At 55.1% G+C, this 27,808-nt stretch overlaps 1 protein-coding gene across 1 annotated transcript; it reads right to left on the minus strand.

The window, feature by feature from the left end:
• Positions 1-5,161: 5,161 nt before the first annotated feature.
• On the minus strand, positions 5,162-27,807 carry PPP5C (protein phosphatase 5 catalytic subunit). Its single transcript, XM_080644449.1, has 13 exons — positions 27,600-27,807; positions 20,574-20,815; positions 12,910-13,057; positions 12,101-12,222; positions 10,072-10,137; positions 9,656-9,754; positions 8,613-8,718; positions 7,806-7,948; positions 7,561-7,648; positions 7,067-7,107; positions 6,803-6,981; positions 5,806-5,887; positions 5,162-5,632 (listed from the first exon to the last, which is right to left on the minus strand). The coding sequence occupies exons 1-13, from the start codon at positions 27,718-27,720 to the stop codon at positions 5,570-5,572; spliced, it is 1,500 nt and encodes a 499-aa protein (XP_080500575.1). The 5' UTR covers positions 27,721-27,807; the 3' UTR covers positions 5,162-5,569.
• Between the last annotated feature and the right edge of the window lies 1 nt (position 27,808).

Consider the following 27,808-nt stretch of genomic DNA (forward strand, 5'->3'; position numbering starts at 1 on the left):
ATCTGCACTGGTCAAGTATATTTTATAATGGGAATGGTATTTTTAAAATAGTATAATAAGTGGCAAGATGTTGACTTGAATAAGAACCTATATAATAAAAGCCTAAGTGACCTTTATGGCAGAACGACCAGAACAACCAGTTGCTATGATGTGTACTGACCACCAGGGGGCAAACGCTCAATGCAGGAGCTGCCCCCTGGTGGTCAGTGCGCTCAGCCAGAAGCCGGACTTATGGCTGGTGAGCTCAGTGGCAGTGGCACTGCAGGAGCCTCTCCCGCCTCCGCAGCAGCGCTAAGGAGCAACAAACCAAGTGGTAAGGAGCAGTGAGCAGGCAGGCGGTAGGAGCGAGGGGTCCCGGACTGTGAGCAGAAAGAAAATTAATACCTGGGTGCATTAGAGGGAAACTACAAAAAGAAAAAAACAAAGGCAGAGGACATCTTAAAAGTAGTCAGAAGAAAACTGCAGGCGGACATCCCCTGATGGGTCCCAGACTGTAAGAGGGTACAGGCCGGGCTGAGGGGACCCCCCCGCCCAGTGCAAGAATTTTGTGCACTGGGCCTCTAGTTCTATATAATAAAAGCCCAATATGTTAAGTGTCCAACCGTTCAGTCAACTAATCGACCAGTAGCTATGACGTGCACTGACCACCTGGGGGCAGATGCTCTGACTGGTAGGTTAGCTTGCTGCTGGGGTCCAGCCAATCCGGACTGGGCAAGACGGGCCAGACATGCCCTGGAGCCCTCCTGTGGGCCCTCCCTGGCCAACCGGCCCCCATCGGGACTGAGTGAGATGGCCCCAATTGCCGGCCAGGCCGAGGGACCCCCACTGGTACACGAATTCGTGCACCGGGCCTCTAGTCTATAGATAAATAAGAGTTCTGTCCTGCCTGTGTGGTTCAGTGGTTGAGCATCGACCTATGAACCAGGAGGTCATGGTTTCATTCCCGGTCAGGGCCCATGCCCGGGTTCCCAGCTTGGTCCCCAGTAGGGGGTGTGCAGGACACAGCCAATTTATGATTCTCTCTCATCATTGATGTTTCTCTCTTCCTCTCTAAATAAATAAATAAATAAATAAATAAATAAATAAATAAATAAATAAATAAATAAATACTGGAGGCCCAGTGCATGAAATTCGTGCATGAGAGGGGGGTCCCTCAGCCCGGCCTGCACCCTCGGGGCATGTCCGACTGCCAGTTTAGGACCAAACTCTGGGGATGGGGCCTAAACCAGCAGTCGGACATCCCTCTCGCAATCCAGGACACTGCATGCACCAGTGACCATACTTTTCATACAGGTGAAAGGCATCTTGCTGTTGTATGGGCAGCTACATTTTTTTGCCCTGATTATAAAAAGTAGTACATAACATGATCCTTCCGAGGCAGTAGTACCATTTTCCCCATCTTATGGGTGGAAAAATTGAAACAGAGAGAAGTTAACTGGCTCTGTCACACAGTTATAAGTGTCAGAATCAGGGCTGACCACAAAATGTGCAAGCCAGAGTCCATGCATGTCATCGCTGCATCATCCTGTTTTTTCAGTGTTAGAGCAGCCTTGCCAGGTTTTCATTCTTAAATCTGAGACTGTTCCCAATATATAGGGTAGGGTCCCTAGGCCTGGCCGGCAATCAGGCCAATCTGTGGGACGACCAGTGGGTAGGGCGATGGGGTGGGGGGGAGGCGCTGATACCCGCCTTGGCTGGTGGCTGGTGCCTAGCTGGCCCCGCCTGCCACTGCTAGTCGCTCTCAGTGGGGGTGAGGGGGGGCGGGCAGTCACTCAAAGTGCATCATAGCGACTGGTCATTCTGCTGTTCAGTCGATTTGCATATTAGGGTTTTATTATATAGGATACACACACAGACACACATATATTTTAAGAGTTCTGACTAGAGGCCACAGGTGTAAGGTAGTTCTAAGGAAAATCTTCAAATCTTCTATGCACCATGTTCACTTCTTCAGCATCTTTTTTCCATAGACAGCTGGTAACCAACACATACAATGGAATAAGGGTGGATTTGTTTAAAAACAGTCCTCTGTGGATTCCATTCACCCAGATATCCAGTCTCTCATTACTGCGACACTTCTAACAGAATGATTTCATTTTACGATTCCCAAGCCATTTATCTTAAGTTTCATATAGAGAACATAATAAAGTATTTGCTGACTGAAGCCAGAGGAAAACACAGGCCTGAAATCTCTTCAGGCTGACCAGTGCTGTTGCGGAGTGTATGCCTCAACGGAAGTGCCAGTGACTGGAGCCTGCGCTGCAGGAGCGTAGTGCCTGCCAGGGCCTTCCAGGGCTCACCGGGGCCTTCCAGGGCTCACCGGGGCGTGGCCGGGCGAGGGAGAGCACTCACCAGAGCTGGGCGAGTGCTGGCTCCTGGCGGGAAGTGTGACCAAGTCGGAGAAGATGGTTTTTTACTTGAATCTCCAAATACTCATTTGACTGTTTACACGTACTTCAGATCAGTGGTGTTGGCCACTATTGTTACCTCTGCCCTCACTCATTCTCCAGCTACCACATGCTACTTATTTACTTAACTTGTTATCCTTACCCAAGGAGTGAGACATTTTTTCCAGTGATTCTTCAGAGAGAACTATTGATCTGAGAGAGACACGTAGATTGGTTGCCTCCTGAATGTGCCCCAACAGGGGTGCTGGGATGAACCTACAACCCAAGTACCTGCCCTTGACCAGGAATCGAACCTGTGACCCTCCAGTGTGCAGGCCAGCGCTCTAACCATTGAGCACACTGGCCAAGGCTAAAGTACTATTTTTAATGTTCAGTTTGGTTGCATTTTTAATTTTAGGGATTCCACATATTCCCCTCCCCCATATTCAATATTTATACCCAAATGCGTACTTACACACACACAGAGCAGTTTTCTGAAGCCTAAAAATAACCTATAGTATATAAGACCCCAATTCTTGAATTCAGCTTTAATTGGGGTGAAGGGTTCATGGCAAGGTAAGGCCAGACTCTGCCAGTGGGCTCTGCTAGGGATTTATCCTGAGGACACCGAGGGATGGATTTGCCTAAACAGGGAAAGAGCACCATCAACCCTCAATCTGGAAAAGAACCCTTGGCCAGGGTGACAGAAGCTGACCCCACGGGGGCAAACAAGGGGAAGATGGGAGGGCAGCTGCCTAGAGAGCCATAGGGGAGGGGAAGGGGGCAGGACAAGGGGAAGATGGGAGGGCAGCTGCCTAGAGAGCCATAGGGGAGGGGAAGGGGAAGGGGGCTGGGACCACACTCTGGGTGACAGAGAGGATGGGGCAGCCCCCCTGAAACGGGCAGGAGAGGAGGACAATTAAGATTTTCCTATATTCCTCAATATAGCTATAGATTTCTATTTTTTTTGTTATAAGAGTAATACATATTCATTGAACTTGGATAAATATAAAATCATAAAACATTAAAATCAGCAAGGATTCTTTGATCAGAAAGATGACTCCCAATGCTATCTGGTTGTATACTTATAACCTAGTCCCTAGATAGAGATAACAATATTTGTAGATGATAGATACGTATATCTAGATAGGGATATAGATAAGGAGACAGATGTGGACAGATTTACATATTACAGTGGGTTGAATGGTGACCCCCACCAGCCCCCAAATACATCCATGTTCTAACCTGGAACCTTCAATTGTGACCTCACTTGGAAAAAAGATCTTTGAAATATCATTAAGGATCTCAAGTGAGGTCACCCTGGAGATTCAATTGGGCTCTAAATCCAATGACAAGTGTCATTACGAGACAGAAGAGAGGACAGAGACAAGGAGGCCATGGAAAGCTGAAGGGAGCGTCTGGAGCCAAGAGCCCCGAGAAACTGGGAGCAGCAGGCCAATTCTCCCCTCGGGCCCTTGGGGGAGACTCCAGGCCCCAGGATTAGGCCAGAATACATTTCTGTGGTTTTAGGCATCCGGTTTGTGGGGATTTGTTCCAGCAAGGCCCAGAGACCAACACAAACGTGGGCACAGATCTGAATCTAGATTCTGACGTGGCTACACTGCACATAGACAAGGACACAGCTGTACACGTGGCTGCAGCCGCAGGCAGGCTGTAGCGGTCTGTGTAGATGTGGTAGAGGTACAGACACAGTATCGCTGTGGCTGGTGACACAGAGCGCAGATCTCGAGGAAACCCTGAGGGGGAATGGAGCCGACCCGGACACCACTGCAGGAGACTGAGCGCGAGGCAGCCTGGGGGCTCCTGCGGTGCTGCAGCGGGGACACCCCAGCACCTGGTGCCTGGGAGCCTGGCGGCCGCACAGCTGAACGCCCTCCGCGGGCCGGAAGGACTCACAGCACTCCTCTCATGGGAAACGAACGCGATTGGCCAACTGGGACTCACGCCTCTCTCCTTCAGGACACTCAAACCCGCGTCCACATTCCCAAAATGCCGACTTGTTTTACCGAGGGGAGCCTGCCCGCAGAGCCGCCCGAAACGCCAACCGAGGATTAGGATGTGATCCCCTCATTTCTGCCCCTGGGGAGGCAACCAAGGAGGACAAAGTACTCGGCAGATTCCAACCTCCATCCGGTGTCAGTGCCCGGAGACAATCCTCAGGGCTACGTCTCCCAGGGAAAGGGTGGGTCCTGGAGAGCTCAGACTAGAAACCAGGAGTTTCTCCAAAGGGCCCAGGCCAGGCAGGGCAGCCTGCATGGGACTGAGCATTAACCTCCGATGGAGGAGAGGGAGGGAGTGGTGGGAAACCTTCTGATCTTCCTTGGTGGTGGGTGTCTGCCTCGTTGTGTGCTGTCAGAACCAAAGTTGGGCCCGCTGTGAAAGGGGTCTGCCCTGGACTGCGAGAGGGCGGGGGCGGGGCTGCAAGAGGCCGGGGCAGGGAGCATCCAGCAGCCTCAGTAAGCAGTTGCTGGCGTCCGCAGAGAGCAAGTTTCCTCCAGCTTCCGCTGACCCAGCCTTGCTGGCACACCCTTCACTTCGTCTCCTTGTGTGTATAATGTTTCTGGCAGGGGTTCTCCATCCCAGGCAGCGCAACTCTCCCTCAAGACAGGTGGACAGAAGGGCTGGTCAGCTCCGAGCCCCGCTGGGCAGCTCCAGGGAAATGGGCTAGGAGGGGCCGCCCCCCCGTATTTCCTATGAGGTAGGTGGTCACCCTAATTTTAGCAGCTCTGGTGGCTCTACCATCCGAGACAAGCTGACTTACAATAATGACTTTATTTTAACATATTTAATTACAGACATAAAATAGCTGGGGAAGGGGGTGAGCCCCAGCCTAGCTAGCCCCTCCCTGGGGCTGCCAGGAGTGGGTGCAGGCGAGGCCTCCCTGATGACCCTCCTACAAGGGTCTTCCTATGGCGGGGCCCTATTGCTTTAGCAGGGGAGGGGCCATGCAAACGAGGGGGGCGGGGAAGCCTCTGGGCCCCGCCCCTCACCACAGCTGGCCTCCCTCCCAAATGCCCGGGACAGCACCCCAACCCAGCCTCTCTCCACCTCCTCCTTCTGTGTCCAGGGAGCAGACTCTCTGGCAGGCCCCCCACCCCCTCTGCAAACCTAAAGGGGAATAAATACAAACTTTACAAAGTAAAAGGGGGTCCAATGTGGCCTCACATCATCCCCAGCTGCAGCAGTGTGCTGGCATAGGCCATGGGCTTGACGTCAGGATGAGGCTGTGAACCAGACACAGGGGGACAGACAGAGACAGAGACAGGCAGCATTAGGGCTGTCTCTGAGCACCAGATGCAGGCACCAACCTGTCCCCCCAGTTGTTATGCAGTCTCCCCATTCCCCAGCCTCTCAGCCACTTCTTGCCCAGGCAGAGCGGGGGCCAGGGGTGACTCACCACTGCTGTGAACTGGTGGAACTGGGGCCGCAGGTCGGAGCCCCGGAGGTGGATGTAGGAGGCTTTGTTCCCCATCTGGTCACTGTGGGGACAGGGGCAGAGCGGCCAGTTGGGCGGGGCGGGGCTGAGGGATAGAAAAGGGCTGGGCAGCAAGGAAAGAGAGGGAGCGAGAGGCGGGGGGACAGAGAGAAAACCTGGGTGGCTGAATGGCAGAAAGGCTGAGAGAAAAACGGGAGATGGAAGGACAGTCATGGCAGACACTGAGACAAATGTTGAGTCAAGGTCACAGAGGACAGGTGTGGGAAAGAGAGGAATCCTGATGGAAGAGGGGGCTCAAGCGAGGAGGGGGAAGGGGGGAGGAGGGTGAGACATGAGGGGCGGGGGAGCAGGGAGACAGGATGGGGGGTGGGGGCGGAAGCAGGACTCCTGCCAAGTCCTAGGTTCTAACCGGACCAGGCCTGGCTCAGCCCCAGCAGACACAGGGGACAGAGGCACATGGTGGCCGGCCCCCGAGACTGGAATTGGCCTGGTCCTGAACACAGGCAGGGGGCCTGGTTTTCACCAAAAAATGGCAAGGGACAGGGAATGCAAAGATTAGGAGACGGGAAAGGTGGCCCTCGTTTGGGTCCTGCTTGGGAGAAATCACCCGGAGAGACATGTATGAGGCGGGGGAATGGACTCCGGCTGGGGTCGGTGACCTTCGGTCAAGGCCTGACAGTGGTACGTAGGTGATGCATAGAAAAGCGCTCTCAGAAACACTGGGGTATCAATGGGTGGAAGAGATGCCTGGGGTTTGCTTTAAAACCACCCGCGGTGGGGCGGTGAGCACTGGAGAGGGACCGGAGCTGGTTCTGTTGAACCTGGGTGATGGGTATGTGGGTGTTCATTATACTATTTTATCTACTCCTATATATCTTTAGAATCTTCTATCATAAAAAGTAAAAGCCAGGGGGGCTGGGGAGAGAGGCCCGGATGTGTGGGGGTGATGAGGACGCACCAGTAGTTGGGGGCAGAGAACACGGTGACGCAGCGGCCACCGTGCGCCACCTCGTAGCCCTCGGCCTTGACCTCGTGGCTGCGGATGATGTAGTCCAGGTGGTTCTCCTCCAGGAAGGCCTTGGTGACATCGGGCCCAAACTGGCAGCTCACGCCCCGCTTACTGACCGAGCGCCCGTTCTGGGGATACAGGGAGCTTAGCGTGCCGGCCCACCTGTCATGCCCCTGCCCACACCCACCGTCCATGGCCCCTGGGCAAACTGACCTGTGGCTGGGGGTCTGACCAGAGCAGGTCGCACATGGGACCTGGAGGGGAGGCAGAGGGGAACGTCAGGGACTGGCCTGCCTGCCTGGGGTGGGTGCTCACAGACCACCTTCCAGCCCACCCCACAGCACAGCCCATGCCCTCCGTGACACTTCCCGTGTGTGTGCGCGCGCGCGCGCGCGTGCTTGCTCGCATGTGAATCCTCAGCTGTCTGTCCCAGTCACTTGAACAGAAGCCCCTACACCACTCGAGGCCGGGAGCTGACTCATAAATAAATCAGTGACTGAAGTGTGCCCCGGGCCCAGGACACGAATGCTCCCTCGCCAGCAGGGGAGGGGGGTGCACTGACCCAGGCGGCGGTTAAGGAAGCTGAGGCTCAGTCTTGCTGTCCTCCCAAGGGCAGGGCCCTGGTCGCAGCAGCTCCCATCTGAGCCCAGGCCTGACACCCCGAGGCCCCGGGAGGGAAGGGGCTGTCACGCGGCCCGCCCAGTCACCTGAATCTGGGGGCTGCCGATTCCGTTCGATCTTCCTGATATCGTCCAGGGTGACGCCGTCCTCACTGAACAAGCCCCCGTGCATGATCTAGGGTTTAGGGTGGGGACAGCTGTGTGAGGGGGAGGCGCCGGACGTTTCCCAACCCCCCATCCCTTCGACTTCTTCGGCAGCACATCTGCCCACGCGTGGCCCTATGGGAGGCGGGTAGGGAAGAGGGCCCGTGGGTCCCGGCTGCCATTCTCACCAGCACTTTGCCGTTGATGCACTGGGCCAGGGGGAGCCACTCAAACACCTCACTGAAGAGCTCGTACATCTGCGCTGTGTACTTGGCCTTCACCTCGCCCTCGAAGCCATAGATCTGGTTCATGTTGTCCGTTTCGTGGTTGCCTGACCAACAGCAGGACGGAGAGAAACCTCAGCCTCTGCCGCCCACCCAGGAGCCCTGACTCAACCAAGGGGGCCCAGGGAGGCTTGTGTGGCGGCTCCACGCCAATGAGGTTCATGCCTCAGCTCCCTGGCCCCCCAAAGACACTGATGAGGTGTGGACACTGCTCTCAGCCTCTTTTCTGGAGGGGCACCCGGGCTGTAGGAACTGCCATGGGAGTGGCTGGTGTCTTTCCAGTCTCATACCCTGCTCTTCCTGTTGGTCTTCCCTGTCTGTCAGTGGCAGCCACAGGCCTCCAGGCGCTCCAGCCAAAACCACTGCTCCCAACCCCTGGGGCCAATGCCACATTTTGCTCCCGCCCTTGGTCTGTTCACCACACAGAGGCCCAAGGGACCCTGTTAACACCCAAGTCAGCCCCTTACCCTCCTCTGCTCCAAGCCCTCCCGTGACCCAACTCCTCAAGGCCCACAGAGCTCCATGTGTGTAAGGCCATGTGCAGTGCACACCTGCCCGACCCGACAGGGCAGCCCTCCATGAACACACAACACACACTCAGCTGCAACTGGTCTCCCTGCTTCACGGTGCGACAATGGAGGTTCACAGAGGAGAAAGCCAGGGCCCGCCAGCACCCCACACTGATCCCAGCTCCTGCTGCCTCCGGCTCACCTCGAAGCAGGTGGAAGTGATCTGGGTACAGGAGCTTAAAGCCAAAAAGGGTGAGGATCACTTCTACGGAGAAAGAGCCTCGGTCCACAAAGTCGCCATTAAATATCTGCCCTGCTAAGGAAAACAAGGCGGCGGGGGGGGGGGGGGGGGGCTCCTTCCCTAGTCTCTCCACACCCACGGCTCCTGTCAGCACCTCCCTAGGAACAAGGATGTTAGCAGGGCCTGGGGGATCTGGCTTTTGTCTCTCCTCACTGTGTGGCTCTGGCGCAGCAGTTTGGCCTCTCTGAGCCTTAGTAGGATGTACTGAGGTCCCCAACCTCACCTGTTTCTCAGGGAAACTCATGGTGGAGGGGCAGACACTAGGTGTTCAGCCTGCTTCAGCTCTCCCCCAAATATAGCCCCAAGCCCCAGGGGAAATGGGACGCGGACCCTCCCACCCAACACTGCTCAGGCCTGCTGGACCTAACAGTGGCCATTTATCAGGCAATTAGCACAAATGACACGTAAATACTTATAGAGCACTGACTGTGGGCCCCTTAGCACTTCACATACATTAACTCCTCGACTCCTCTCAGTAACCCATGAGGCAGGCCCTATGATCATCCCCATTTTGCAATGAAGAAGCTGAGGCACCCACAGGTGAAGTTAACTGCTATGGTCCCACAGCTGAAAGTAGCAAAGCCAAGGGCACCCAGTGTGGGCAGTGCCGGATGCTGTAGATGATCTTGTAGCAGCCCTATCTATAATCTATAATAATAGAAGTGTAATAAGCTAATTAGACCGGACAGCCGGACGAAGCCGGGACTGCGAGGGCCGAGCCCCTTGCATGAATTTCGTGCATCGGGCCTCTAGTTTCAAGATAAAGAGAAGCTGGGGCCCAGAGAGACTGCGCCGCCTGCTCTGGTCACACAGCACATGGGACTGGCCTGGCTGTGTCCACCCACATCCCGGTGCCGAGTAAGTGCTCAGGCTTCTTCTCTGCTGGGGGCTCCTCTCCCAAATCCAGGCTGGGGGAGAGGGGTTTGCTCTTCTGAGAAGGATACATAGGGGTTGGTGTCTGAGGGTAAACCGTTGAGTTCAAATATGTTGAGGAGGTCATAGAACTGGCCATGGGTGTCCCCGCACACTGTAATCTTCTCTGTCTGGAAGAAAAGAGGCCACCGGAGAGGGAGGGGCCCAGAGAGAGATGTGGGGAGGGGGCAGAAGGGAGGGGAGAGGCAAGAGGTCATGGCAGACCGAGAAGAACCATGCAAAGACACAGGCAGAGGACACAGACATGAAGAGGGTGGGACAGAGACCAGGAGGCCAGGAGAAGAAGAACATCCAGGGAGACAGACACGGGGTGGAAGGAGAGGGAAGGCAGACCAAGCCAGGTGGGCCTGTGAGTTTCTGAGCTCCGTGGCCCCTCCCCAGCCAGGGAGCCCCACCTGGCCCACCCACACCGCCCCACAGCGCGCACCTCTTTAAGCGTGGTCTCCACGAGCGTGCTCAGCTTGGAAAGGACCTCTTTGACCTGTACCAGGATCTGGAAGGCAGGGCAGGCTGTGAGTGGGACTGGCGGAGGGCCTGCCTGCCCCCCAGCCCCCAGAGGGCCTGGACTCATTAGATTCAACCTGCTGGGCTGAGGGGGAGGGAGAGGAATGGGCAGGGGGAGGCCCAGACAAATGGGTGCTTGCTGGGGCCAGAAGTATCCCCCAAACTGTGACCCAAGTGACCTCTACGGCATTTCAACATCGAAGTTATTTCACATGAAAACTGACAGTCTTGGTTTCTCTTAAAATAATCAGCATCATGAAACACATGGATGAGCCCTAGCCCGTTTGTTCATTCTCTCTCATCATTGATGTTTCTCTCTCCCTCTCCCTTCCTTTCTGAAATCAATAAAAATATATTAAAAAGAAAAAGTACATGTCCACTCTGCTCAGAACATATCCTATAAAATAAATCCCAGCGACCGAATGGTGGAACGACCAGAAGGACCAGTCACTGTGCTGTGCACTGACCACCAGGGGGCAGACACTCAACACAGGAGCTGCCCCTTAGTGGGAGCGCCCACCGGGATGAGCAGCTGCTCCCGCTGCAAAGCTCTGGCCAATGAGCAGAAACCCGGGCTGCGATCGTTGCCTCCTCGCTCCAGCCTCCTCCAGATGCCTGCAGGCCACGCAACACCACCGCCAGGCTTACAGAGCTGACCCTGGAGGCTGGGAGGCGGGTTCGTGGCCTCCGCCTCTCAGTGCTATTGTCCCTGGGCCCAGCCCCAACGGAGTCCCCTGGAGAGGTGAGTGCTCAGAACAGCTGCTCAGAGGGCGGGTCCACAGCTGCTCCGCTGACCTGACCGAGATGAGCAGCGCTCCCACAGTGGGCTGATCCCCGCAGGCCACGCCCCCCACCAGTGCACAAATCCCGTGCACCGGGCCTCTAATAAAACTATAAAAGACTGTCACTCTTGTCCTAATGATGAAAACAAGCCAAAATCCCAAGAAAATTAAAAAACAAAAAACAAAACACACACACACAAAAAAACATCCAAGAGCTGAGGATGCAAAGAAACTTAAATCAATCCTTCCTTGGGAGAGAAGACATGGCCGCTTTCATCCTGGTCTCCTCCAGGAGGGCAAGTCCGCCATGGCTGGGGGAGGGAGCAGAAGTCCATGTCCTGCGTGGGCTGTCCTGTGACAGCTGAGAGCCCCAGCTCCACAACACCTCTGCCCTCACCCACCAACTCCCTTACTGGCTGTCAAAGGAGGCGAGGCGCAGGGCAGCATGGGGGGTGGGGGGTGGGGTAGACTTCCGGAGGCACAAAAGTGGGGGGCGAGACTGGAAACAGAGAACTCCCCAGCAACCCAAATCTCTGGCAGTGCGCCTGGAAATCAGCGCTCTCATAGTTCCAAAGCTGGAGACTTCACAACATGACTACATCGCTTGCTGGCATCCCAAGCCCTGCTGAAGGGAGACTCTGAAACATTTAAAGCCAGCGGTGAACTCAGTCCAACCACAGCCGCCCGACCGCAGGTGAGACTGACAGCCCTCACACTAGCTGCCTGGCAGAAGGAAGTCCTGCCGTTTTCTGCTGAGAAGTTTGATCTCAGTCTCTTCTACACAGAATGTCTGGCACACAATAAAAAGCTGGCATGTGAAGAACAGACAGCAGAAGCAGACCCAGAGATGACCCAGATGGTGGAATTACCAGATAGAGACTTTAAAATAACTCTGATAAATGTGTTAAAGGGTCTAGTGGAAAAGGGAGACAACATGCATGAACATATGGGGCCGAGATAAGGAAACTATTTAAAAGAACTGAATGGAAATGCTGAAAATAAAAAACATAACAATATCAGAAACAGAGAATTCGCGATGCCCAGCATACCCCTAGCTCAGCAAGTGTTAAGCTACTGTTGCCACCCTTCTCTTTGTGGCTGTTTCAGCAGCCAGCACTGTGATGCCACCCGGGGGTCACAGCCTTGCACCGCGCCTAACAGATGCGTTACCTGGTAGGCGCATTTCCGGTGCAATTTCTTCTGGTCCTTGTACCATTGCATGAGCTCCTTCATGAAGGTGATTGTCACCTTGCCGTCCTCGAGCTTGGGCCCGCTGTACTCATCCTCGATAGCTAATGTGTGAATGAAGGAACGGGTCAGTGGCCACAGTCACTGTGAGGGTGGAAGGGGGGCCTGGCTCCCAGGCATGGGGCAGACACAGCTCTGGACGCTCAGGTGAAGATGTGAAGGAATGAGAGAGGATTCCACTCCCTAGCAGGTCCCCTCACGGCCTGCTCCTCCCATTTGGGTCAGCTCAGAGGCCCTCTCCCTGACCTCCCTGCCTGTTGTGCCTCTCTCTCTCCTCTGCCTATTTGATTTTTTAGCACTTAACACTATTAGTTCATTTGTTGACTAATCATCTCTCTCCCCACTAGAACACCAGCTCCATGAGGGCAGTGTCTAGAACAGCGTCTGGCACATAGTCGGTGCTCAGCAATTAGCTGTGGCATGAATGAGTGAATCATCTGAGTGCCTAGAAGACCTAGAGACAAATCAGACACAGGAGGCCCGTGAGGGGTGGGCAGGAGGAGGAGGTGCTCATCCACATCTCCCAAACTGGGGAACTCAAATCCCAAATCTGGACTCTGGATTCCCTAGGAAGGCAGGGAGGGAAGCAACAGACAGCAGCCTGGGGACAGGGACCAGAGGCCACCCGAGCCCCAGCTCCCCACCCCACAGTGTGCACAGGGAATGGCGAGGCCACGCATGTTTGTGGAATGCTCTGGACTGGGTGTGGCTGAATCCTGGGCCCGACTCACTCATGCTCTCGATGTCCAGCGAGTCCACAACGGAGCGCTTGTGCTCGTCGCCCGCGATGGCCCGCTCAAAGGCCTTCTGCTTCACGATCTTGTTGCACTCCTGGTATTTCATTTTGGCGTCTTTGTCGTGGGGCTTCACCTTTACCACCTGGGCAGGCAGGGGTAGAGGAGGGAAATAAGGGAGAGGGAGGGAGGGAGGGATGGAGGGAAGAAGGATGGGGAAGGATGGGAGAGGAAGGGCGGGAGGAAGGGAGGAGGCATCAAGGCTCAGGCCGAGGAGGGGGCAGACAGCAGTCAGGAGGTGGGGATGCCACAGCTGCCCCTGGTCTGCCCGGACTTGGGCTCCGTGAAGGATGAAGCCAGACCACCCAGGCCGTCATGCGCTAGTGGGGCAACCCTGGACACCTCTCACCCCAGGCCTAGGTTCCTGCATCCCCAAACTGGACCACACAGGGCTGCTGTGAGGGGTAAGCACAGTAACCCACACCAAGATCTTAATAAACCTTAGCTCTATGATTAAAATAAAACTGCCCCATCCGAGGAGCACGTGTTCAGCTTCTGGTTCCTCCTCAGAACCAGAGCGCTGAGGCACACTCTACTGCTATTATTACCGTCAACATCCAAGTGGGTGGGATTGAGAGGAAAGGATGTGCGGGGTCTAAAGTCATGATTAATGGCCCAGACTCATCCGAAGGGCCAATGACCACTGGGTGACCCCGGTTCCTTGAACTTCAGTTTCTTCATCTACAGAACGAAGGCGATAACAGGCTCCACCGGCCAAGACTCCTGGGCATGAGGAAGGGTACATGCACAGCCAGCACTGAGTGGCACCCGTTCCTGGCTGGACCTTGGGCTGCTGGGAGATGCAGGACAAATGAGTTCCCTCCGTTTCCTCTTCTGAAGGGAAGTGGGCCCCAGACCCAGGTTACCTGGGTTCAAATCCCAGCTCCACCAATCATCAGTGGAGCAATCTTGGACAAGTGAGTGTGCCTCTGTGGCTCAGTTTCCTCTCTAAGATGGAGTGGTAGGAGTACCTGCCTCCGAAGCCAGCTGTGAAGACTAAATGAATGAACACTGTGCAGTGTGTGCAGCTGCGCCAGGCCAGAGTCAACCCTGCGTAAACGTCGACGGCTCCTTATGGCCCCTTGCCCAGGCTGCTGTGCTGGTTAAACCAGCTCATATGTAAAAAGAGCTTGGGAACGCATAAGTTCTCAGTACAGAGCCCGTCCCCTCCGTTCCCTCTACCGGCTTCCTCCAATCTTGCATCCTCCAAACTCAGAAGCACAGAGGGCTGGATTCTGATCCCTGTACTGCCACTTGCTTGCTGTGTGACCTTGGGCAAGTGACTCCCCCTCTCTGAGCCTCAGATAGTTATGTGCTACTGTCATTGTTATTAGCGGCCCCACAACTCCTGTGCGGGGTGAGGAGGGGCAGAGAGGGGTGGTGATGCCCCCTAGAAGGCCTGGCAGAGTGAGTCAGACGCCTGTGCAGAGGCTCACTCACTAACCCGAGGGTCAGTGCGGCTCATCTACGCTGGGAATGACTGTGCAGACCAGGCGTATGGTAGAAAGCTGGCTGTGGCTGGCGATGGCTTCCTCCCTGTCTGGACAGGCTCAGGCTAGGGCACCCTGCCAGGCAGCTCCACCTGGGGTATGGGTGCGGTGCGAGGCTTGGGAGGGAGGCAGAACCAGCCATCCCCTGGAGTCCTTCCCGGCAGGGAGACGTTAAGAGTCCACACCCCGGGATAAAGTCCAAACCACCACCTGGCCTGGCTCATGAGAACCGCTTTGTTTGCCCAGCACTGCCCAGCCAGGCCGACCTCCAATCCCACAGGCACCATCTCCTCTCACCCCAGGTCCTGTACGGGCTGCCCTGGCCCAGAACACCTCACTCCCTCCCACCTCCAAGTCCTTTCCAGCTCCTCCTCCTCCAGGTCTCCCCTTCCCGTCACTCAGGCTGGGTCAGGCACCCCTCGGGGCTCCCACAAGCCCCTGGACGGTGGCCCAGTCTGGGGTGGAGGATGGGGACAAACCCTGACAATGGAAGAGGCGCAGGAGCAGTAACAGAAGCAGAAAGCAAAAACACGGCTAATTTTCTGACACTTTTTATGTGCCTGACGCTGTTGTAAGCAATTAACTTGCTCATTTTATCCTCAAGTAGCTCTATGTGGTGTTCTCACAATCCCATTTGATGGATGAGGAAACTGAGGCCCAGAGAGGTGTCACCGGCCCCAGAAGCCAGGATTCTGTTCCCTTCCGTGTAGGCTCCTGACTTCTACCACACACGCTGAGACATGTTCCCTCCCTGACCAATGCCACCCGTCCCCACAGCGCCCTGTACGCCCTCCACGGCGGCAGTGTGGGGAAGTGGCCATGAGCGCCCTCTCTGGGGTCAGGCCTTCCTGGGCAAGCAGCCCCACCTCAGGCCTCCTCAGCTTCTAGAAAGTGGGGAGGGTGCTAGCAGCCCTGTGGAGGGTGGTGTGAGAATTTAACATCAGGCCATCACAGGGCCTAGCAGTGAGCCAGGGCTCGTGCCCGGGACTGCGGCTGCTGCTGTTACTCGCTACCTGGGGGGAAGGGGAGCCCCTGTCAGGCATCTGGGGAAGGCGGCCAGTGATTCAGACCCGAGGGATGGGGCGGGCTCTTCAGGAGTGGAGGCCGGGTAGGTCAGAACTTAAGGCTGCATTTTTCTTTAAAAAGTGGTACCTGGATCGTATCAACGCCAGCCTCCTGGCTGTGATGTTTATGTAGTTATGTCACTGGGGAACCTGGGAGAAGGGGATCTCTCTATTACTTCCTGTAACACTCTCAAAATAAAACGATGTTTTCAGAAAGTGGTACTGCAGCTGGGACTGCTCACAGGCAATTATGCTGGAATCGCTGACATGACAGCACAGCTTGGCAACCCCTAGAAGCCAGGGGGCTGCATGTGTCTGGGAACTGGGAAGTCTCTGGGTTTCATCAAGGTGACACAGTGCTCGCGCTGTTATCTGACACCCCAGCAGGTCTGAGTGGCACCTGCTCATCACACACTCCCAAACCTCTAGTCACATCACGTGGGAGCAATCAAGACCATGAACAGCCTCTCATTAGTTCAGGTCAGATTTTGCCACCAAATGAGTTGCCCAAATCTACTGGAAAAACTGGTTTTCAGAATGGCTTGGGTTTGGAACTGAGGGTGAGAGACTATAGACCAGCAGCAGGAGCCAGGCCCCAAGGCAAGTGCTCCTGACCTCAGGGGACCTACATGACAACACGTGATGGACATTAAGATTATCTATAATGACACGATAATGGACAGCCAGAGAGGTACCGCGTCCGCCCAAGCTGGAGGGAAGCCAGGTTTCTTGGGCAGGCACTGCACTGCAACAGTCTTAAGTATGACACTTGGGTTTTCAGCCCACAGGTGGAGACCCTCTAGTGAATTAATTCAGCCAACACTCCTCTGGGGAGGGGAAGGGAGGGAAGGGAAGGGGAAGGGAGGGGAGGGGAGGGGAAGGGAGGGGAGGCGAGGGGAGGAGAGGAAGGCCATCGAGTACACGGCCTGAGCTGAGGGCAAGCACTGCGCCAGGGAACTGGTGCCCACGGTGAACACCCAGTGGTCAGGAGCCTGACTCTGGTAGCAGACTATCAGCTCCTGGCTGGGGGGCCTCGGGGGAGTGACCTCTCTCGGGCCTCAGCTTCCTCGCCTGTAAGTCAGGACAACAGGCCCCAATGCACAGGGTTGCTAAGAAGATCACGAGTTATTAGGGCATTAAGGTCCCAACTGTGTTGAGCACTGTACTGGGTTTTAGCTCTGACTAGCCTGCGACTATCACATGTCCATACCTTAGGTACAGGCCTGCGTGGGCTTGCAAGGCAGACACACGTTTACCTGACTGCGTAGACTCTGCCGTAAGAACCCAAATGCAAAGCATATTACAAACCCAACCCAACAAATCCCAGGAAGGGGCGAGGAGGGAGTGCAGAGGAGACCCCAGATCCAGCCTGGGCCCACGTGACCACCCGAGCTCCACCGCAGCTAGGAAAGAACCCAGGAAGAGGACCCAATGAAGGGGCAGGGAATCCTGGGGCAAGGGTCCCTGTGGAAGGATTAACTTGGAGATGAGGGAGGCTGGGTTGGAGGGTTCATCATGGACCCATGGAGAGGGGAGCTGAGTATCCGAGGCTTGGCCTCAGAATGGAGACTACGCCAGCTCCCAGGCCCCTAACACAGTGCTTCCCATGGGCCTCAGGTGTCCCCCCAAAACCCCCAGGAGAAAACGCACCGAGTGCTAAGTGGGGGCAGGTCCTACCCTAATGTACCGATCTCCTTTAATCCTCATGAGGTCACTGAGGCAGCCCCTACTCTCCTCCCCCTTTCACAGACGAGGACACTGATGCTGGAGACGAGCCCTCAGAGCTGCGCAGCTGAGCTGGGCATCCTGGTCAGGGGGCCGGTGCCTCCGGCTGCACCAGTGGCCTGCAGACTGACTCACGTAAGAAATACATATTTTATGTCACACCTAACACACATCTAAATTCACACAAATGAACATTTTTTTCACAGAACCATATATACACAACGTTCTCCAAATATTGACCTTTTTTCTTCTTCATTGTATTTGATGAAAGTGGTCTCAAACCATTACACTGACTTCACAGGCTCTAATAGTTACAAGCACAGACTCTGGGTTCAAGTCCCAGCTCTGCCACTTCTCTGCTGGGTGACCTTGGAGGAGGGGCTCCCCTCTCTAGACCCGTTTCCTTCCTGTAAAATAAACTGAACTCATTCATGCAAAGAGCTCACAACAGAGCCAGGCCCACAGTGAGCACACAGACAAGAAACAGGTTGCGAAAGGAAAGGCCCTCCAGCAGAGGGCCCAGGCTGCTGAGGCAGAACCTTGGGCTTGTTTGTGCAACCAAGGTCACATCTTGGCTCCACCTCCAAGGATGCCCAGATCTGAGCGGGGGCCTGGGCACACCCTCCATGAGAGTCACATGTCATAAGACAGCTCGGAGGGTAGGAGGTAGAGACTGGAGGGGGAGCAGCCCCAGGGCCTGGCCCCTCTGCCTGCACCCAGAGGCTGATGAAACATGTCAGAATGCAGAATGGAGAAGGGTGACCAGCCTGCAGGCATGAGGGTGGTTGGCCAAGGGTGGGCCAGACCCAGGCCCAGGCCTGCAAGGATCTCAGGCTCACAATGGGGACTCTCCAATGCTGCAGGCAGAGCCCCCACAATAAAGGCTGGGTGTGACCCCACCTCAAGTTGATTTGAAAAAGACTGTGAAACCGCCCCCCGCCCCACGACGACATCTACAAGGCCGGGGATCAAGTTCAGACGTGGTACACACAGGATGGCTGGCCCGAACCATCTCGGTCTCACCGAGAATGCGAGGCTAGGGCCCAGTCCGGGCCAGAGCCGCAGGAAGAACCCCTGCTCCTCATCCCAGGAAAAGCCTTTCTTTCCTGCAGCCCTGGGAGTGGGGAAGACCTGTGGTCAGATCTCACTTTCAAACGCCCCCTCCAGGCCCAGCTCCCACTCTAGGACCCCCCACCCTGACCCGGAGCCCTCGCAAAGCCCTGCTCCCATCCAACCCCCACTGTCCTTCTGGGTTATTCATTACTGAGCCCTCCAGCCCCAATGACCTTTACTCACACCACTTCACCGAGCCCCACAGCCACTCTCTTGTCACCATTCCCGATGAGGGAGGACACCAGGGAGGGACAGGGGAGAGGGTTCACTGAGGAATGGCTTGGGAGCCCAAGCTAACAAGGACTCTGTTCTGCTGTTCCTTTCCTCATCCTCCAGGGTGTCACCCAGCATCCTCCTTCATTTTGTCCCTCAGTTTCTAAATTACCTGCTCCCTGCACACCTCTGCCCCCACCCTGACACAGGTGTCCTCTGGCCCGAGGCTTGGTTCAGCTTTCACTAGGCCTGAAATCCACCCTTCACCGAGGCCAGCGGCCAGCAGCCAGGCCGGGCAGTCCAACCAGGATCCCTCCCACTGCAGCCTGTGCCTCCTAGCCCCCCTGGCCGCCCTCCCTACACAGCAGAAGCTGCTCAATGTGTGCAGGAGTGAAATGAGAGGAGGGTGTGTGTGTATTGAGGGCAGAATAAGAATTCGCTCCACAAATGCTGACTGAGCCACTGCAGGGTGCACCATCCCAATGAACAGAACAAATGAACCCCGACTCTCAGGAAGCTAACTCTCTGAGGCAGGGGAGACGGGCTGGCAGGCCGGGCTGCCTGCGTTCAAATCCAAGCTCTGCGATCCTTCCACCAGCTTCATGTTGGGGGGCAGGTGCCTTACCCCCCTGGGCCTCATCTGTACAATGGGGTAACCACAGTCCCCACCTCACAGAGCCACAATTCATTCAGCCAGCTGATGTGAAAGCTGCAGAAGGTGCCTGGCATGAAGGCATGTACTCTGTGGGTCCTTCCAACTATCATTATTACTATTATCAGAGCAGAGCAATTACAGCGGGAACGGCAGGTGACTGAGGGGGTCCCATCCCTCATCACAACACATCCCACCCCTGCTCTTCCTCTAGAGCAGTGGTCGGCAAACTCATTAGTCAACAGAGCCAAATACCAACAGTACAACGATTAAAATTTCTTTTGAGAGCCAAATTTTTTAAACTTAAACTTCTTCTAATGCCACTTCTTCAAAATAGACTTGCCCAGGCCATGGTATTTTGTGGAAGAGCCACACTCAAGGGGCCAAAGAGCCGCATGTGGCTCGCGAGCCGCGGTTTGCCGACCACGGCGCTAGAGCACATCACCCCACTCTAGTTCCTCCCAGCACGTGTCCTCAGCTGCATGGATTCTGTTTACATGCTCGCCTCTGAACCATCAGCTCCACTGAAGAAAGGCTGTGGCTCTCATTCAACAGAGAGAACAATAATGATGACAGCACACTGTCACAGAACACTGACCGTGTGCAAAACACTCGAAAAGCAGAAACTCACTTACTCTTCATGGCAACCCATAGAGCAGTGGTTCTCAACCTTCCTAATGCCGCGACCCTTTAATACAGTTCCTCGTGTTGTGGTGACCCCCAATCATAAAATCATTTTCGTTGCTGCTTCATAACTGTAATTTTGCTACTGTTAGGAATTGTAATGTAAATACGTGTTTTCCGATGCTCGTAGGCGACCCTGCTAGCGGTTCTCAGCCTGTGGGTCGCGACCCACAGGTTGAGAACCACTGCTGTAGAGCCTAAGACCATCGGAAAACACATATTTACATTACAATTCCTAACAGTAGCAAAATTACAGTTATGAAGCAGTAACGAAAATAATTTTATGGTTGGGGGTCACCACAACATGAGGAACTGTATTAAAGGGTCGCGGCATTAGGAAGGTTGAGAACCACTGCCATAGAGGTAGGCCCCACTGCTCTCCCATTTCACAGATGTGGAAAAGAAGGCACAGGGGGCCAGGTAACTTGCCCAAGTAACCCAGAGAGTAACGGCAGAGCCAGGATATGAACCCAGGCAGTTGCTCCGGGACAAAGGGCCTCATGCATTTGCTGGATGAGTAGATGCTGAGTAACTCGTGAATGGCATTCTCCCACCTCCCCCTCCAGGCATGCACATCGCACACCTTCCCCTGCCCGCCCCATCGGCCCTCAGCATCCACCTGGCTCAGGGAGCTGGCCTACTCCCAGAGGCCTGGCTCACCGTCTCGTAGTCGCGCAGGGCGGCTCGGAACTTGCCCAGTGCCATGTTGCTGGCAGCCCGGCGGTAGTAGCCCTTAATGTACTTCTTGTCCATCTCGATGGCCCGTGTGGCATCAGCCAGTGCGTAGCCATAGCACTCAGTGCGCAGGTAGGCCAGGCTGCGGTTGCCATAGTAGATGGCATTGCTGGGGTTCAGCTCGATGGCCTGGCTGTAGAACTTGATTGCGTTCTCGTAGTCCTTGGCTGTGGAGACAGAGGAGGAGGAGGCATGAAGCAGGGCCGCTGCCCACCAGCAAGAACAGGTCCTAGGTTGGGTATTGGCCGTCTCCCCATTTACAGCTGGGGAAGCTGAGGTCCAGAGCTGAGCTCAGCAATGTCTCTTTGGCCGGCCCCCCTTTCCTGTCCCAACTGTCCCACACTAACATAGGCCTCATCTCCTCATGACCAAATCTCCAGGACCCAAGGTCATTTCCACACACTCGCCCACCCACCCATGAGTCCTCCAGGCCCCAGGCCAGGTGGCCCTCCTTTCAGGACCTCAGGCGGGTCTCCCTGAATCCTCCCCATGGCCCAGAGCGGACATGCTCCTGAGATATAAACCAGCAAACGTGAACATGCCCTGAGCCCCTCGACTGCCCAGCCCCTCAGAGCAAGGACACAAGCCCAAAGAGGGGGCCTAGAACATGAAGTGGGGAAGGAGAAGGAAGCTACTTGGTCCTCAATAAGAAGGGGACATATCAGCCAAAACCGGTTTGGCTCAGTGGATAGAGCGTCGGCCTGCGGACTGAAAGGTCCCAGGTTCGATTCCGGTCAAGGGCATGTACCTTGGTTGCGGGCACATCCTCAGTGGGAGGTGTGCAGGAGGCAGCTGATCGATGTTACTCTCTCATCGATGTTTCTAGCTCTCTATCCCTCTCCCTTCCTCTCTGTGAAATATCAATAAAATATATTTAAAAAAAAAAAAAAAAAAGAAAAAAAAGAAGGGGACATATCAGCCAAGACCCAAGGAAGGGACAAACCAGACTGAAGAAGAGCATTCCTGACAAAAGGAACAGCGGGGACAAAGGCCCTGGAGGGTGGGGTGGGGGGAGTGAGAGGCTGGTGTGGCTGGGACAGGGTGAGCTGGGGTAGGGTGCCGATGAGGGCATGGAGGCTGGCAGGACAGATCCTGAAGGCCACGGCCACAGTGAGATCTGGACATTGATGTTCCAGGTATGGACCAAGAGGATGTGACCTGGCCAAGGGTAAAAGATCAATTTTATTTAAAATGAGCTATCATTGCCCTAACTGGTTTGGCTCAGTGGATAGAGTGTCGGCCTGTGGACTGAAAGGTCCCAGGTTCGATTCCGGTCAAGGGCATGTACCTTGGTTGCGGCCCATCCCCAGTGGGAGGTGTGCAGGAGGCAGCTGATCGATGTTTCTCTCTCATCGATGTTTCTAGCTCTCTATCCCTCTCCCTTCCTCTCTGTAAAGTATCAATAAAATATATTTAAAAAAAAAAAATGAAAGGTCCCAGGTTCGATTCCAGTCAAGGGCATGTACCTTGATTGCAGGCACATCCCCAGTAGGAGGTGTGCAGGAGGCAGCTGATTGATGTTTCTCTCTCATCGATGTTTCTAACTCTCTCTCCCTCTCCCTTCCTCTCTGTAAAAAATCAATAAAATATATTTTAAAAATAAATAAAATAAAATGAGCTATGGTTGTGCCCTGCACTCTACATCTCAACCCGTGGAATCCTCACATCTCCATGGCATAAGCACCATCTGCTGCTCACTTTACAGATGAGTCATTAGGTCTTTCTCAAGGTCAAACAGCCAGTCTATATTAGCAAAGCCAGGCTCAAACCCCTCCCAGGAGGCCATTCGACAGGCAGAAGACCAAGGCTTGTCAGAACTGGAGAACCATGATGTACTATGGGCCACACAGGGCTCTTGGTACATGAGTCCCTTCACTGAACCCTCATAACAACCCTGAGGACAACTACATTAGCTCCATTTTCCAGATGAGGAGACTGAGGCTCATTGAGGCAAAGCCCATAATTGAGGTCACACCACAAGTGGCAGGCGGGGATTCTGAGCCAGGCCAAGGCCCAAATGCCCCCCTCTCACCCTCCACACCTGGAAGCCTCTGGGGGAGCCTGGCACAGGGGCAGGAACAGATACAGGGGCAGGTGGCCTAGGCCCCATCCCTGGCTCTGACTCTTCTTCGCTGGGTATCCTTGGACACCTTGAGAGAGCCCTCTTAATACCTGGCTTAAAATGGAAATTCCTGCCCTAACTCCCACTTTACTTTTCTCCCGAGTCATCTGATAAACCATTAGATTTTTGTTTGTTTGCTTATAATCCACCTCCCCAATTTCAAGTTAAGCCCCATGAGGGCAAGGGCCTTGTCTGTCTTACTTCTTTTTGAGTGCTTGCCCTGTCTAAGGGTACAGCACCCCTCAGTCCTGCCCTTCCTGGGCTCATAGTCCAGTGGGGACTGGGGTGGGGACAATACACAGATCTATCCCCATAATGTGATCATCGAGAGTGCTGAGGGCTGGGAAGCCAGGGGGGATATCGAGCTGAGACCCGTAGGGTGAGTAGGGTGAGAAGGAGTGAGCCGGGTAAAGAAAGAGAATGGAATAGGGTTCCAAACTCCATTGATTGTTCTGGAAGGGAGGGAGGGAGGGAAACTAACCCAATAACCAACACTAGAGAAAGAAACCAGGTCCTAGGGAGATGGCCAGGAACAATATAACGATTCCTTTTGCAGGCTAACATCTGGCAATCTTAACGCTTGATGTCCCTTCCTTCAGGAAGCCCGCCTTGACCCCCAGGCTGGGTCAGGTACCCCTCCAGGCTTACCTATCTCAGCCCTGCACATTCCACTCTGGATTGTCATTGTTAAGTGATGAATATGTCCCCCCAGGACTGTGAGCCCTGGTGGGCAGGCCCAGGACTTCCCAGAAACAAGCAAGGGCAGAACCGACCCTCCCTGGAATGCCAGTGCCTTCGAAGACTCCTTCCGGCTCCCTGGCAGGGTTCCAGAGGCTGACTGGCCAGCTCTCTTGTTGGGCGAGGTGTTACTTGAATGGCCGTCTGGCATGGGACAGAAAGCCTGGTGTCTGAGAATCTGGCATCCAGCTCTGCAGATCCCAACCATGAGACCTCGGGCAAAGAGCCTCTCCTCTCTGAGCCTCAGTTTGATGATCTGAAATGTGGAGTCACAAACAACCCTGCTCATGGGGTGGTTGGCTAAATGAACTCATGTGTGAGATGTGGCTACAGCAGATACTTGAAAAAGAAGCAAATGAATGACTAAGCGAAGGGAAGGAGAATGGAGCAGAGGAAATGGGAGGGTCCGCTACTGCACACAGCTGCCCAAAGACCCCACCATATCCTGGGCCTGTTCTATGTGTTTAATCTGAGTGCATTTAATCATCAAGACAGTCCCCAGTGTAGAGATGAGGAGGGGCACAGAGAGGCTGTCTTCTGTCACACAGCAGGGAAGAGGAAGAAATAAGGTTTGGGGGCTGACAGGCCCAGGGAGAAGGGAAGGGAGCTGAACGACATCAGGGACAGGGCTCTGCCAGGGCCTCTGGAATGGGCCTGAGCTCACAGAGGGGCCAGCCTTGCTGGGGGAAAGGTGGGTGTGGGCGGGAATCTTCTGAATGCCTGGTACCCTCTTCACCCTGCAGGGGCCAGGGCGGTCAGGGTAAAGCCAGTGGGAGCCCAGCATGTGGTGAGGAAGGAGGATATCCGGGTTCTGCTGCTCACACACTCAGACCTTGGCACGTGGTTTCACTTCTGAGCCTCAGCTTCCTCTATAAAACAGGCAGGGCTGCCCCTACCTGCCGCCCAGGGCTCCAGGGAGGATTAAACAAAGCGGTACCTGGCCACCACAGGGGCTCAATTAGGGGAGCTGCAATTATTCTTTTTATTGTCATTCCAGAGGCTAGGGCTGTGTGCCTGCTGCTGCCTGCCATACAGAGAAGGGCCCGACCCAGGAGGGGCGTTCTCCATGCCAGCTCACCGCCAGGACCTCTGACTGCCCGCCCAGCCCGGGGCTCCTGACAACTCAGATCCCAGGTCCTGAGGGGCAAGGAGCACCTCCCCATTGTTTACTATTTCCCAGAATTCTTACTTCGCCTTAGCATCAACCCCCACACATGCTGCTCCTCCCAAGCCCCATGTCAGGGATAACACCACCTTCCATGCCATCCCCCAGCTGCAGACGGGCTTTATCCTGGACACCTCCTGATCCCTCAGCCCCACAGCCAGGCAGTCACCATGTTCCGTCACATCCGCCTCCTGAACATCTCTCTAACCTACTCATTTCCATCCCTTTGGACCCATCCACCCTGGCCTGGCCTTCATCCTCTCCGGCCCAGGGTCCCGCCCCAGCAGTCCTGCCCCTCCAGAGGGGATTTTTAAAGCACAAACCTGACCGTGTCCCTTCCCTGCTCAGAACAGGCCATAGCTCCCCAGAGTCCTGGGCGGAAAGAAAGCGCAGGTTCCTCCCTGCAGACTCACCAAAACTGACTCCTCCTGCCTCTCACACTCCGGCCCCACATCCTATCTCAGTGCCAGGCCTTTGCCATCTGTTCTCTGCCCGGAGTTCCCTCTTCCCTCTCTCCAGGCAGCCACTCTGAAACATTTCTTGAGTTAGTTCCCGTCTCTCCAGCCTGGTCAGCAGCTCTACCACCTTTCACCTGTCCATGATTCCAGTCTCCTTTCTGGTCTCCAGACTAACCCTTGTGTCCAAGCTTCACAAGGCAGGGGGGGGGGGGGGGGGGGGGTTCTTTTTCAAATACAAATCAGACCATGCTGCTCCTCTCTTAAAACCTTTCATGGCTCCCTACCCCTCCAGGGTGCCATCCTTCTCCCTGACCTGGACTTCAGGGCTCCCCCTCCCCATCTCTCACCAGTCCCACCTCCTCCCTCAGCCCATCACACTTTCCCACTCTGAATCTGTCTGTGCTCCCACTGAGGGCCAATTCTCCCCGAGGCCTCTAATTCATTCCACTCCCCACCCCCTTCCCCAGGGCTTTGTTGCTGCAATTCTCCCCTCTCTCCTATAGGATCAATTCTCCCCCCTCTCCTATAAGATCAATTCTCCCCCCTCTCCTATAGGATCAATTCTCCCCTCTCTCCTATAGGATCAATTCTCTCTCACATGCACCAGACCCCACTCTCTTCCATCCTTCAAAAAAGCAGCTCCCTCCCCCACTTCTCCACTCCCCTTCAGAACCAAAATACTCAAACACCGTCAACATTTGCTATCTCCACTTCCACACCTCCCATTCCATCTTCAGTGTCCTCCTAGTTGGCCACCACCCCCATCATTCCCCAGAGCCTGCTCTGGTCAAGACTACCATCAACACTCATGGAGCCAAATCCAATGGTCGATGCTCTGTGCTCACCTGGGCCGCATCTGACCCAGGGCCCAGCCCCCTCCTTCTAGAAGCACTCTCTTCTCTCATCTTTCCTGACACTTTCCCCGATTTTCTTTCTACTCCACTGACCACCCCTCCTCGGCCTCTTCCTCTTCTGTTCTAAACATGAGAATTCCTCAAGGTTCCGTCTTTGGCCCCTTCTCTTCCGGGCTAACCTCATCCATTCCCAGCGTGTTCTATTCCATCCATAGGCGGATGCTCTCCTCAGAACTCCACGCTGGCCTATCCATCGACTCAAAGTCTCCTCTTGGATGGCTGAGCAAAATCCAAACCAGTCCTTGGAATGACTTATGAAACCCTACATGACCTGGCCCCTGTCCTAACCTCATTTGTATCCATCTCCCCACTAACGTGCTCAAGTTCCAGGTCCACGAGCGTCCTCTCATTTCCTACCTCAGGTCTTTGCACACGAGGCTCCGCCCACCAGGAGCACTCCTCCCCAATTCCGCTCAACTTCAATGCCTTCTCAGTGAGGCCTTCCCGGACCACCTTTTTTTTTATATATATATTTTATTGATTTTTTACAGAGAGGAAGGGAGAGGGAGAGAGAGTTAGAAACATCGATGAGAGAGAAATATCGGATCAGCCGCCTCCTGCACGCCCCCCACTGGGAATGTGCCCGCAACCAAGGTACATGTCCTTGACCAGAATCGAACCCGGGACCCTTCAGTCCGCAGGCCGACGCTCTATCCACCAAGCCAAACTGGTTAGGGCCCGGACCACCTCCTTAATGCAGACTCCAACTCAACCCTCATCATCTTCTTCACACTGGTTCTCCCCCCGCCCCCCCCCCCCCCGCAAAGCACTCATCACAATTTCTAAGTATTTTATTAATTTGTGCAGTAACTCATTGTTTGACCCTCCTGCTAAATTACAAGCTGTATAGGGGCAGGGCTGCATCTATCTCATTGGTTGCTACCTCCCCAGAATCTAGCACAGTCCTTAGCACATAGCAGATGTTCAACTAACATGTTGAATGAATGAATGAGTGCGCCCATATCTTTCTCTTTCTCAAGATCCTGTCATACATACTATTCTTGGGATTCTCCCACCTCTACTCCCAGGGCCTCCCCACATCTCCTACTTCCTTGCCCTCCATTCTCATGATCTATTCCTCACTCTCACGATTCTCTACTGAGACTGTCCCCCTCAACCCCCACTTGGCGCCACCCACCCCAGGTCTCCCCACTGGGTAGCGCCATCACTACCCCGCCCCATGTCAAAACTTGATAGCGTCCTCTTCAGGTGTCACCACAAACTAGCAGCTCTCGGGGTCTCACATTTGGTGGAACCCTCATTCCCTTCCCACCTCCCGCCCCACACTTGGTAGCACCCTCCTCAGTCTCCATAGTTAGCAGCATCCGCTCCGTCCGCCACTTTTAGGTATCACCTTTTCCCTCAGAAGCCCCCTCTGTCGCCCCTGGGTAGCGCCATCCTGGGCCTCCACGGGCCTCCCCACGCCCGGTCACTTGGTAGTGCAGGGCTCGGGCGCAGGCTGCCGCTCCGCGTTGCCATGGTTCCGCGCGGGCCCGGCGCCCCTCGACCTGGGCAGCTCTCCACCCCCCTTCGCCACCTCCAGAGCGGGCGCACCTTTGAAGTAGTCGTTGGCCTGCGTCTTGAGCTCCTCTGCCCGCTTCAGTGCGCCATCAGCCGGGGGTTCGTCTTGGGGGGGCTCAGGACACTCAGCCCGCTCGCCCTCCGCCATCGCCATGCCGCAAAGCGACCCCCACCCTGGCAACAGCCACCAGCGGCACCCGGCCTAATCGTCGCGAAGGAGTGCCGAATTACAGCTGCCGCTG

This window comes from Plecotus auritus (genome assembly GCF_963455305.1).
Source record: "Plecotus auritus genome assembly, chromosome: 10".
Classification (NCBI taxonomy): Eukaryota; Metazoa; Chordata; class Mammalia; order Chiroptera; family Vespertilionidae; genus Plecotus; species Plecotus auritus.

Bases quoted from the DNA above. Each gene is read 5' to 3' on its own strand.
- PPP5C (XM_080644449.1), bottom strand. From the start codon at position 27,720: ATGGCGATGGCGGAGGGCGAGCGGGCTGAGTGTCCTGAGCCCCCCCAA. The intron at 12,223-12,909 runs GTGAGTCGGGCC...TTCACACATTAG, and splicing joins GCTGGACATCGAGAGCATGA to CTATCGAGGATGAGTACAGC. The intron at 5,633-5,805 runs GTGAGTCACCCC...TCTGGTTCACAG, and splicing joins TCCACCAGTTCACAGCAGTG to CCTCATCCTGACGTCAAGCC.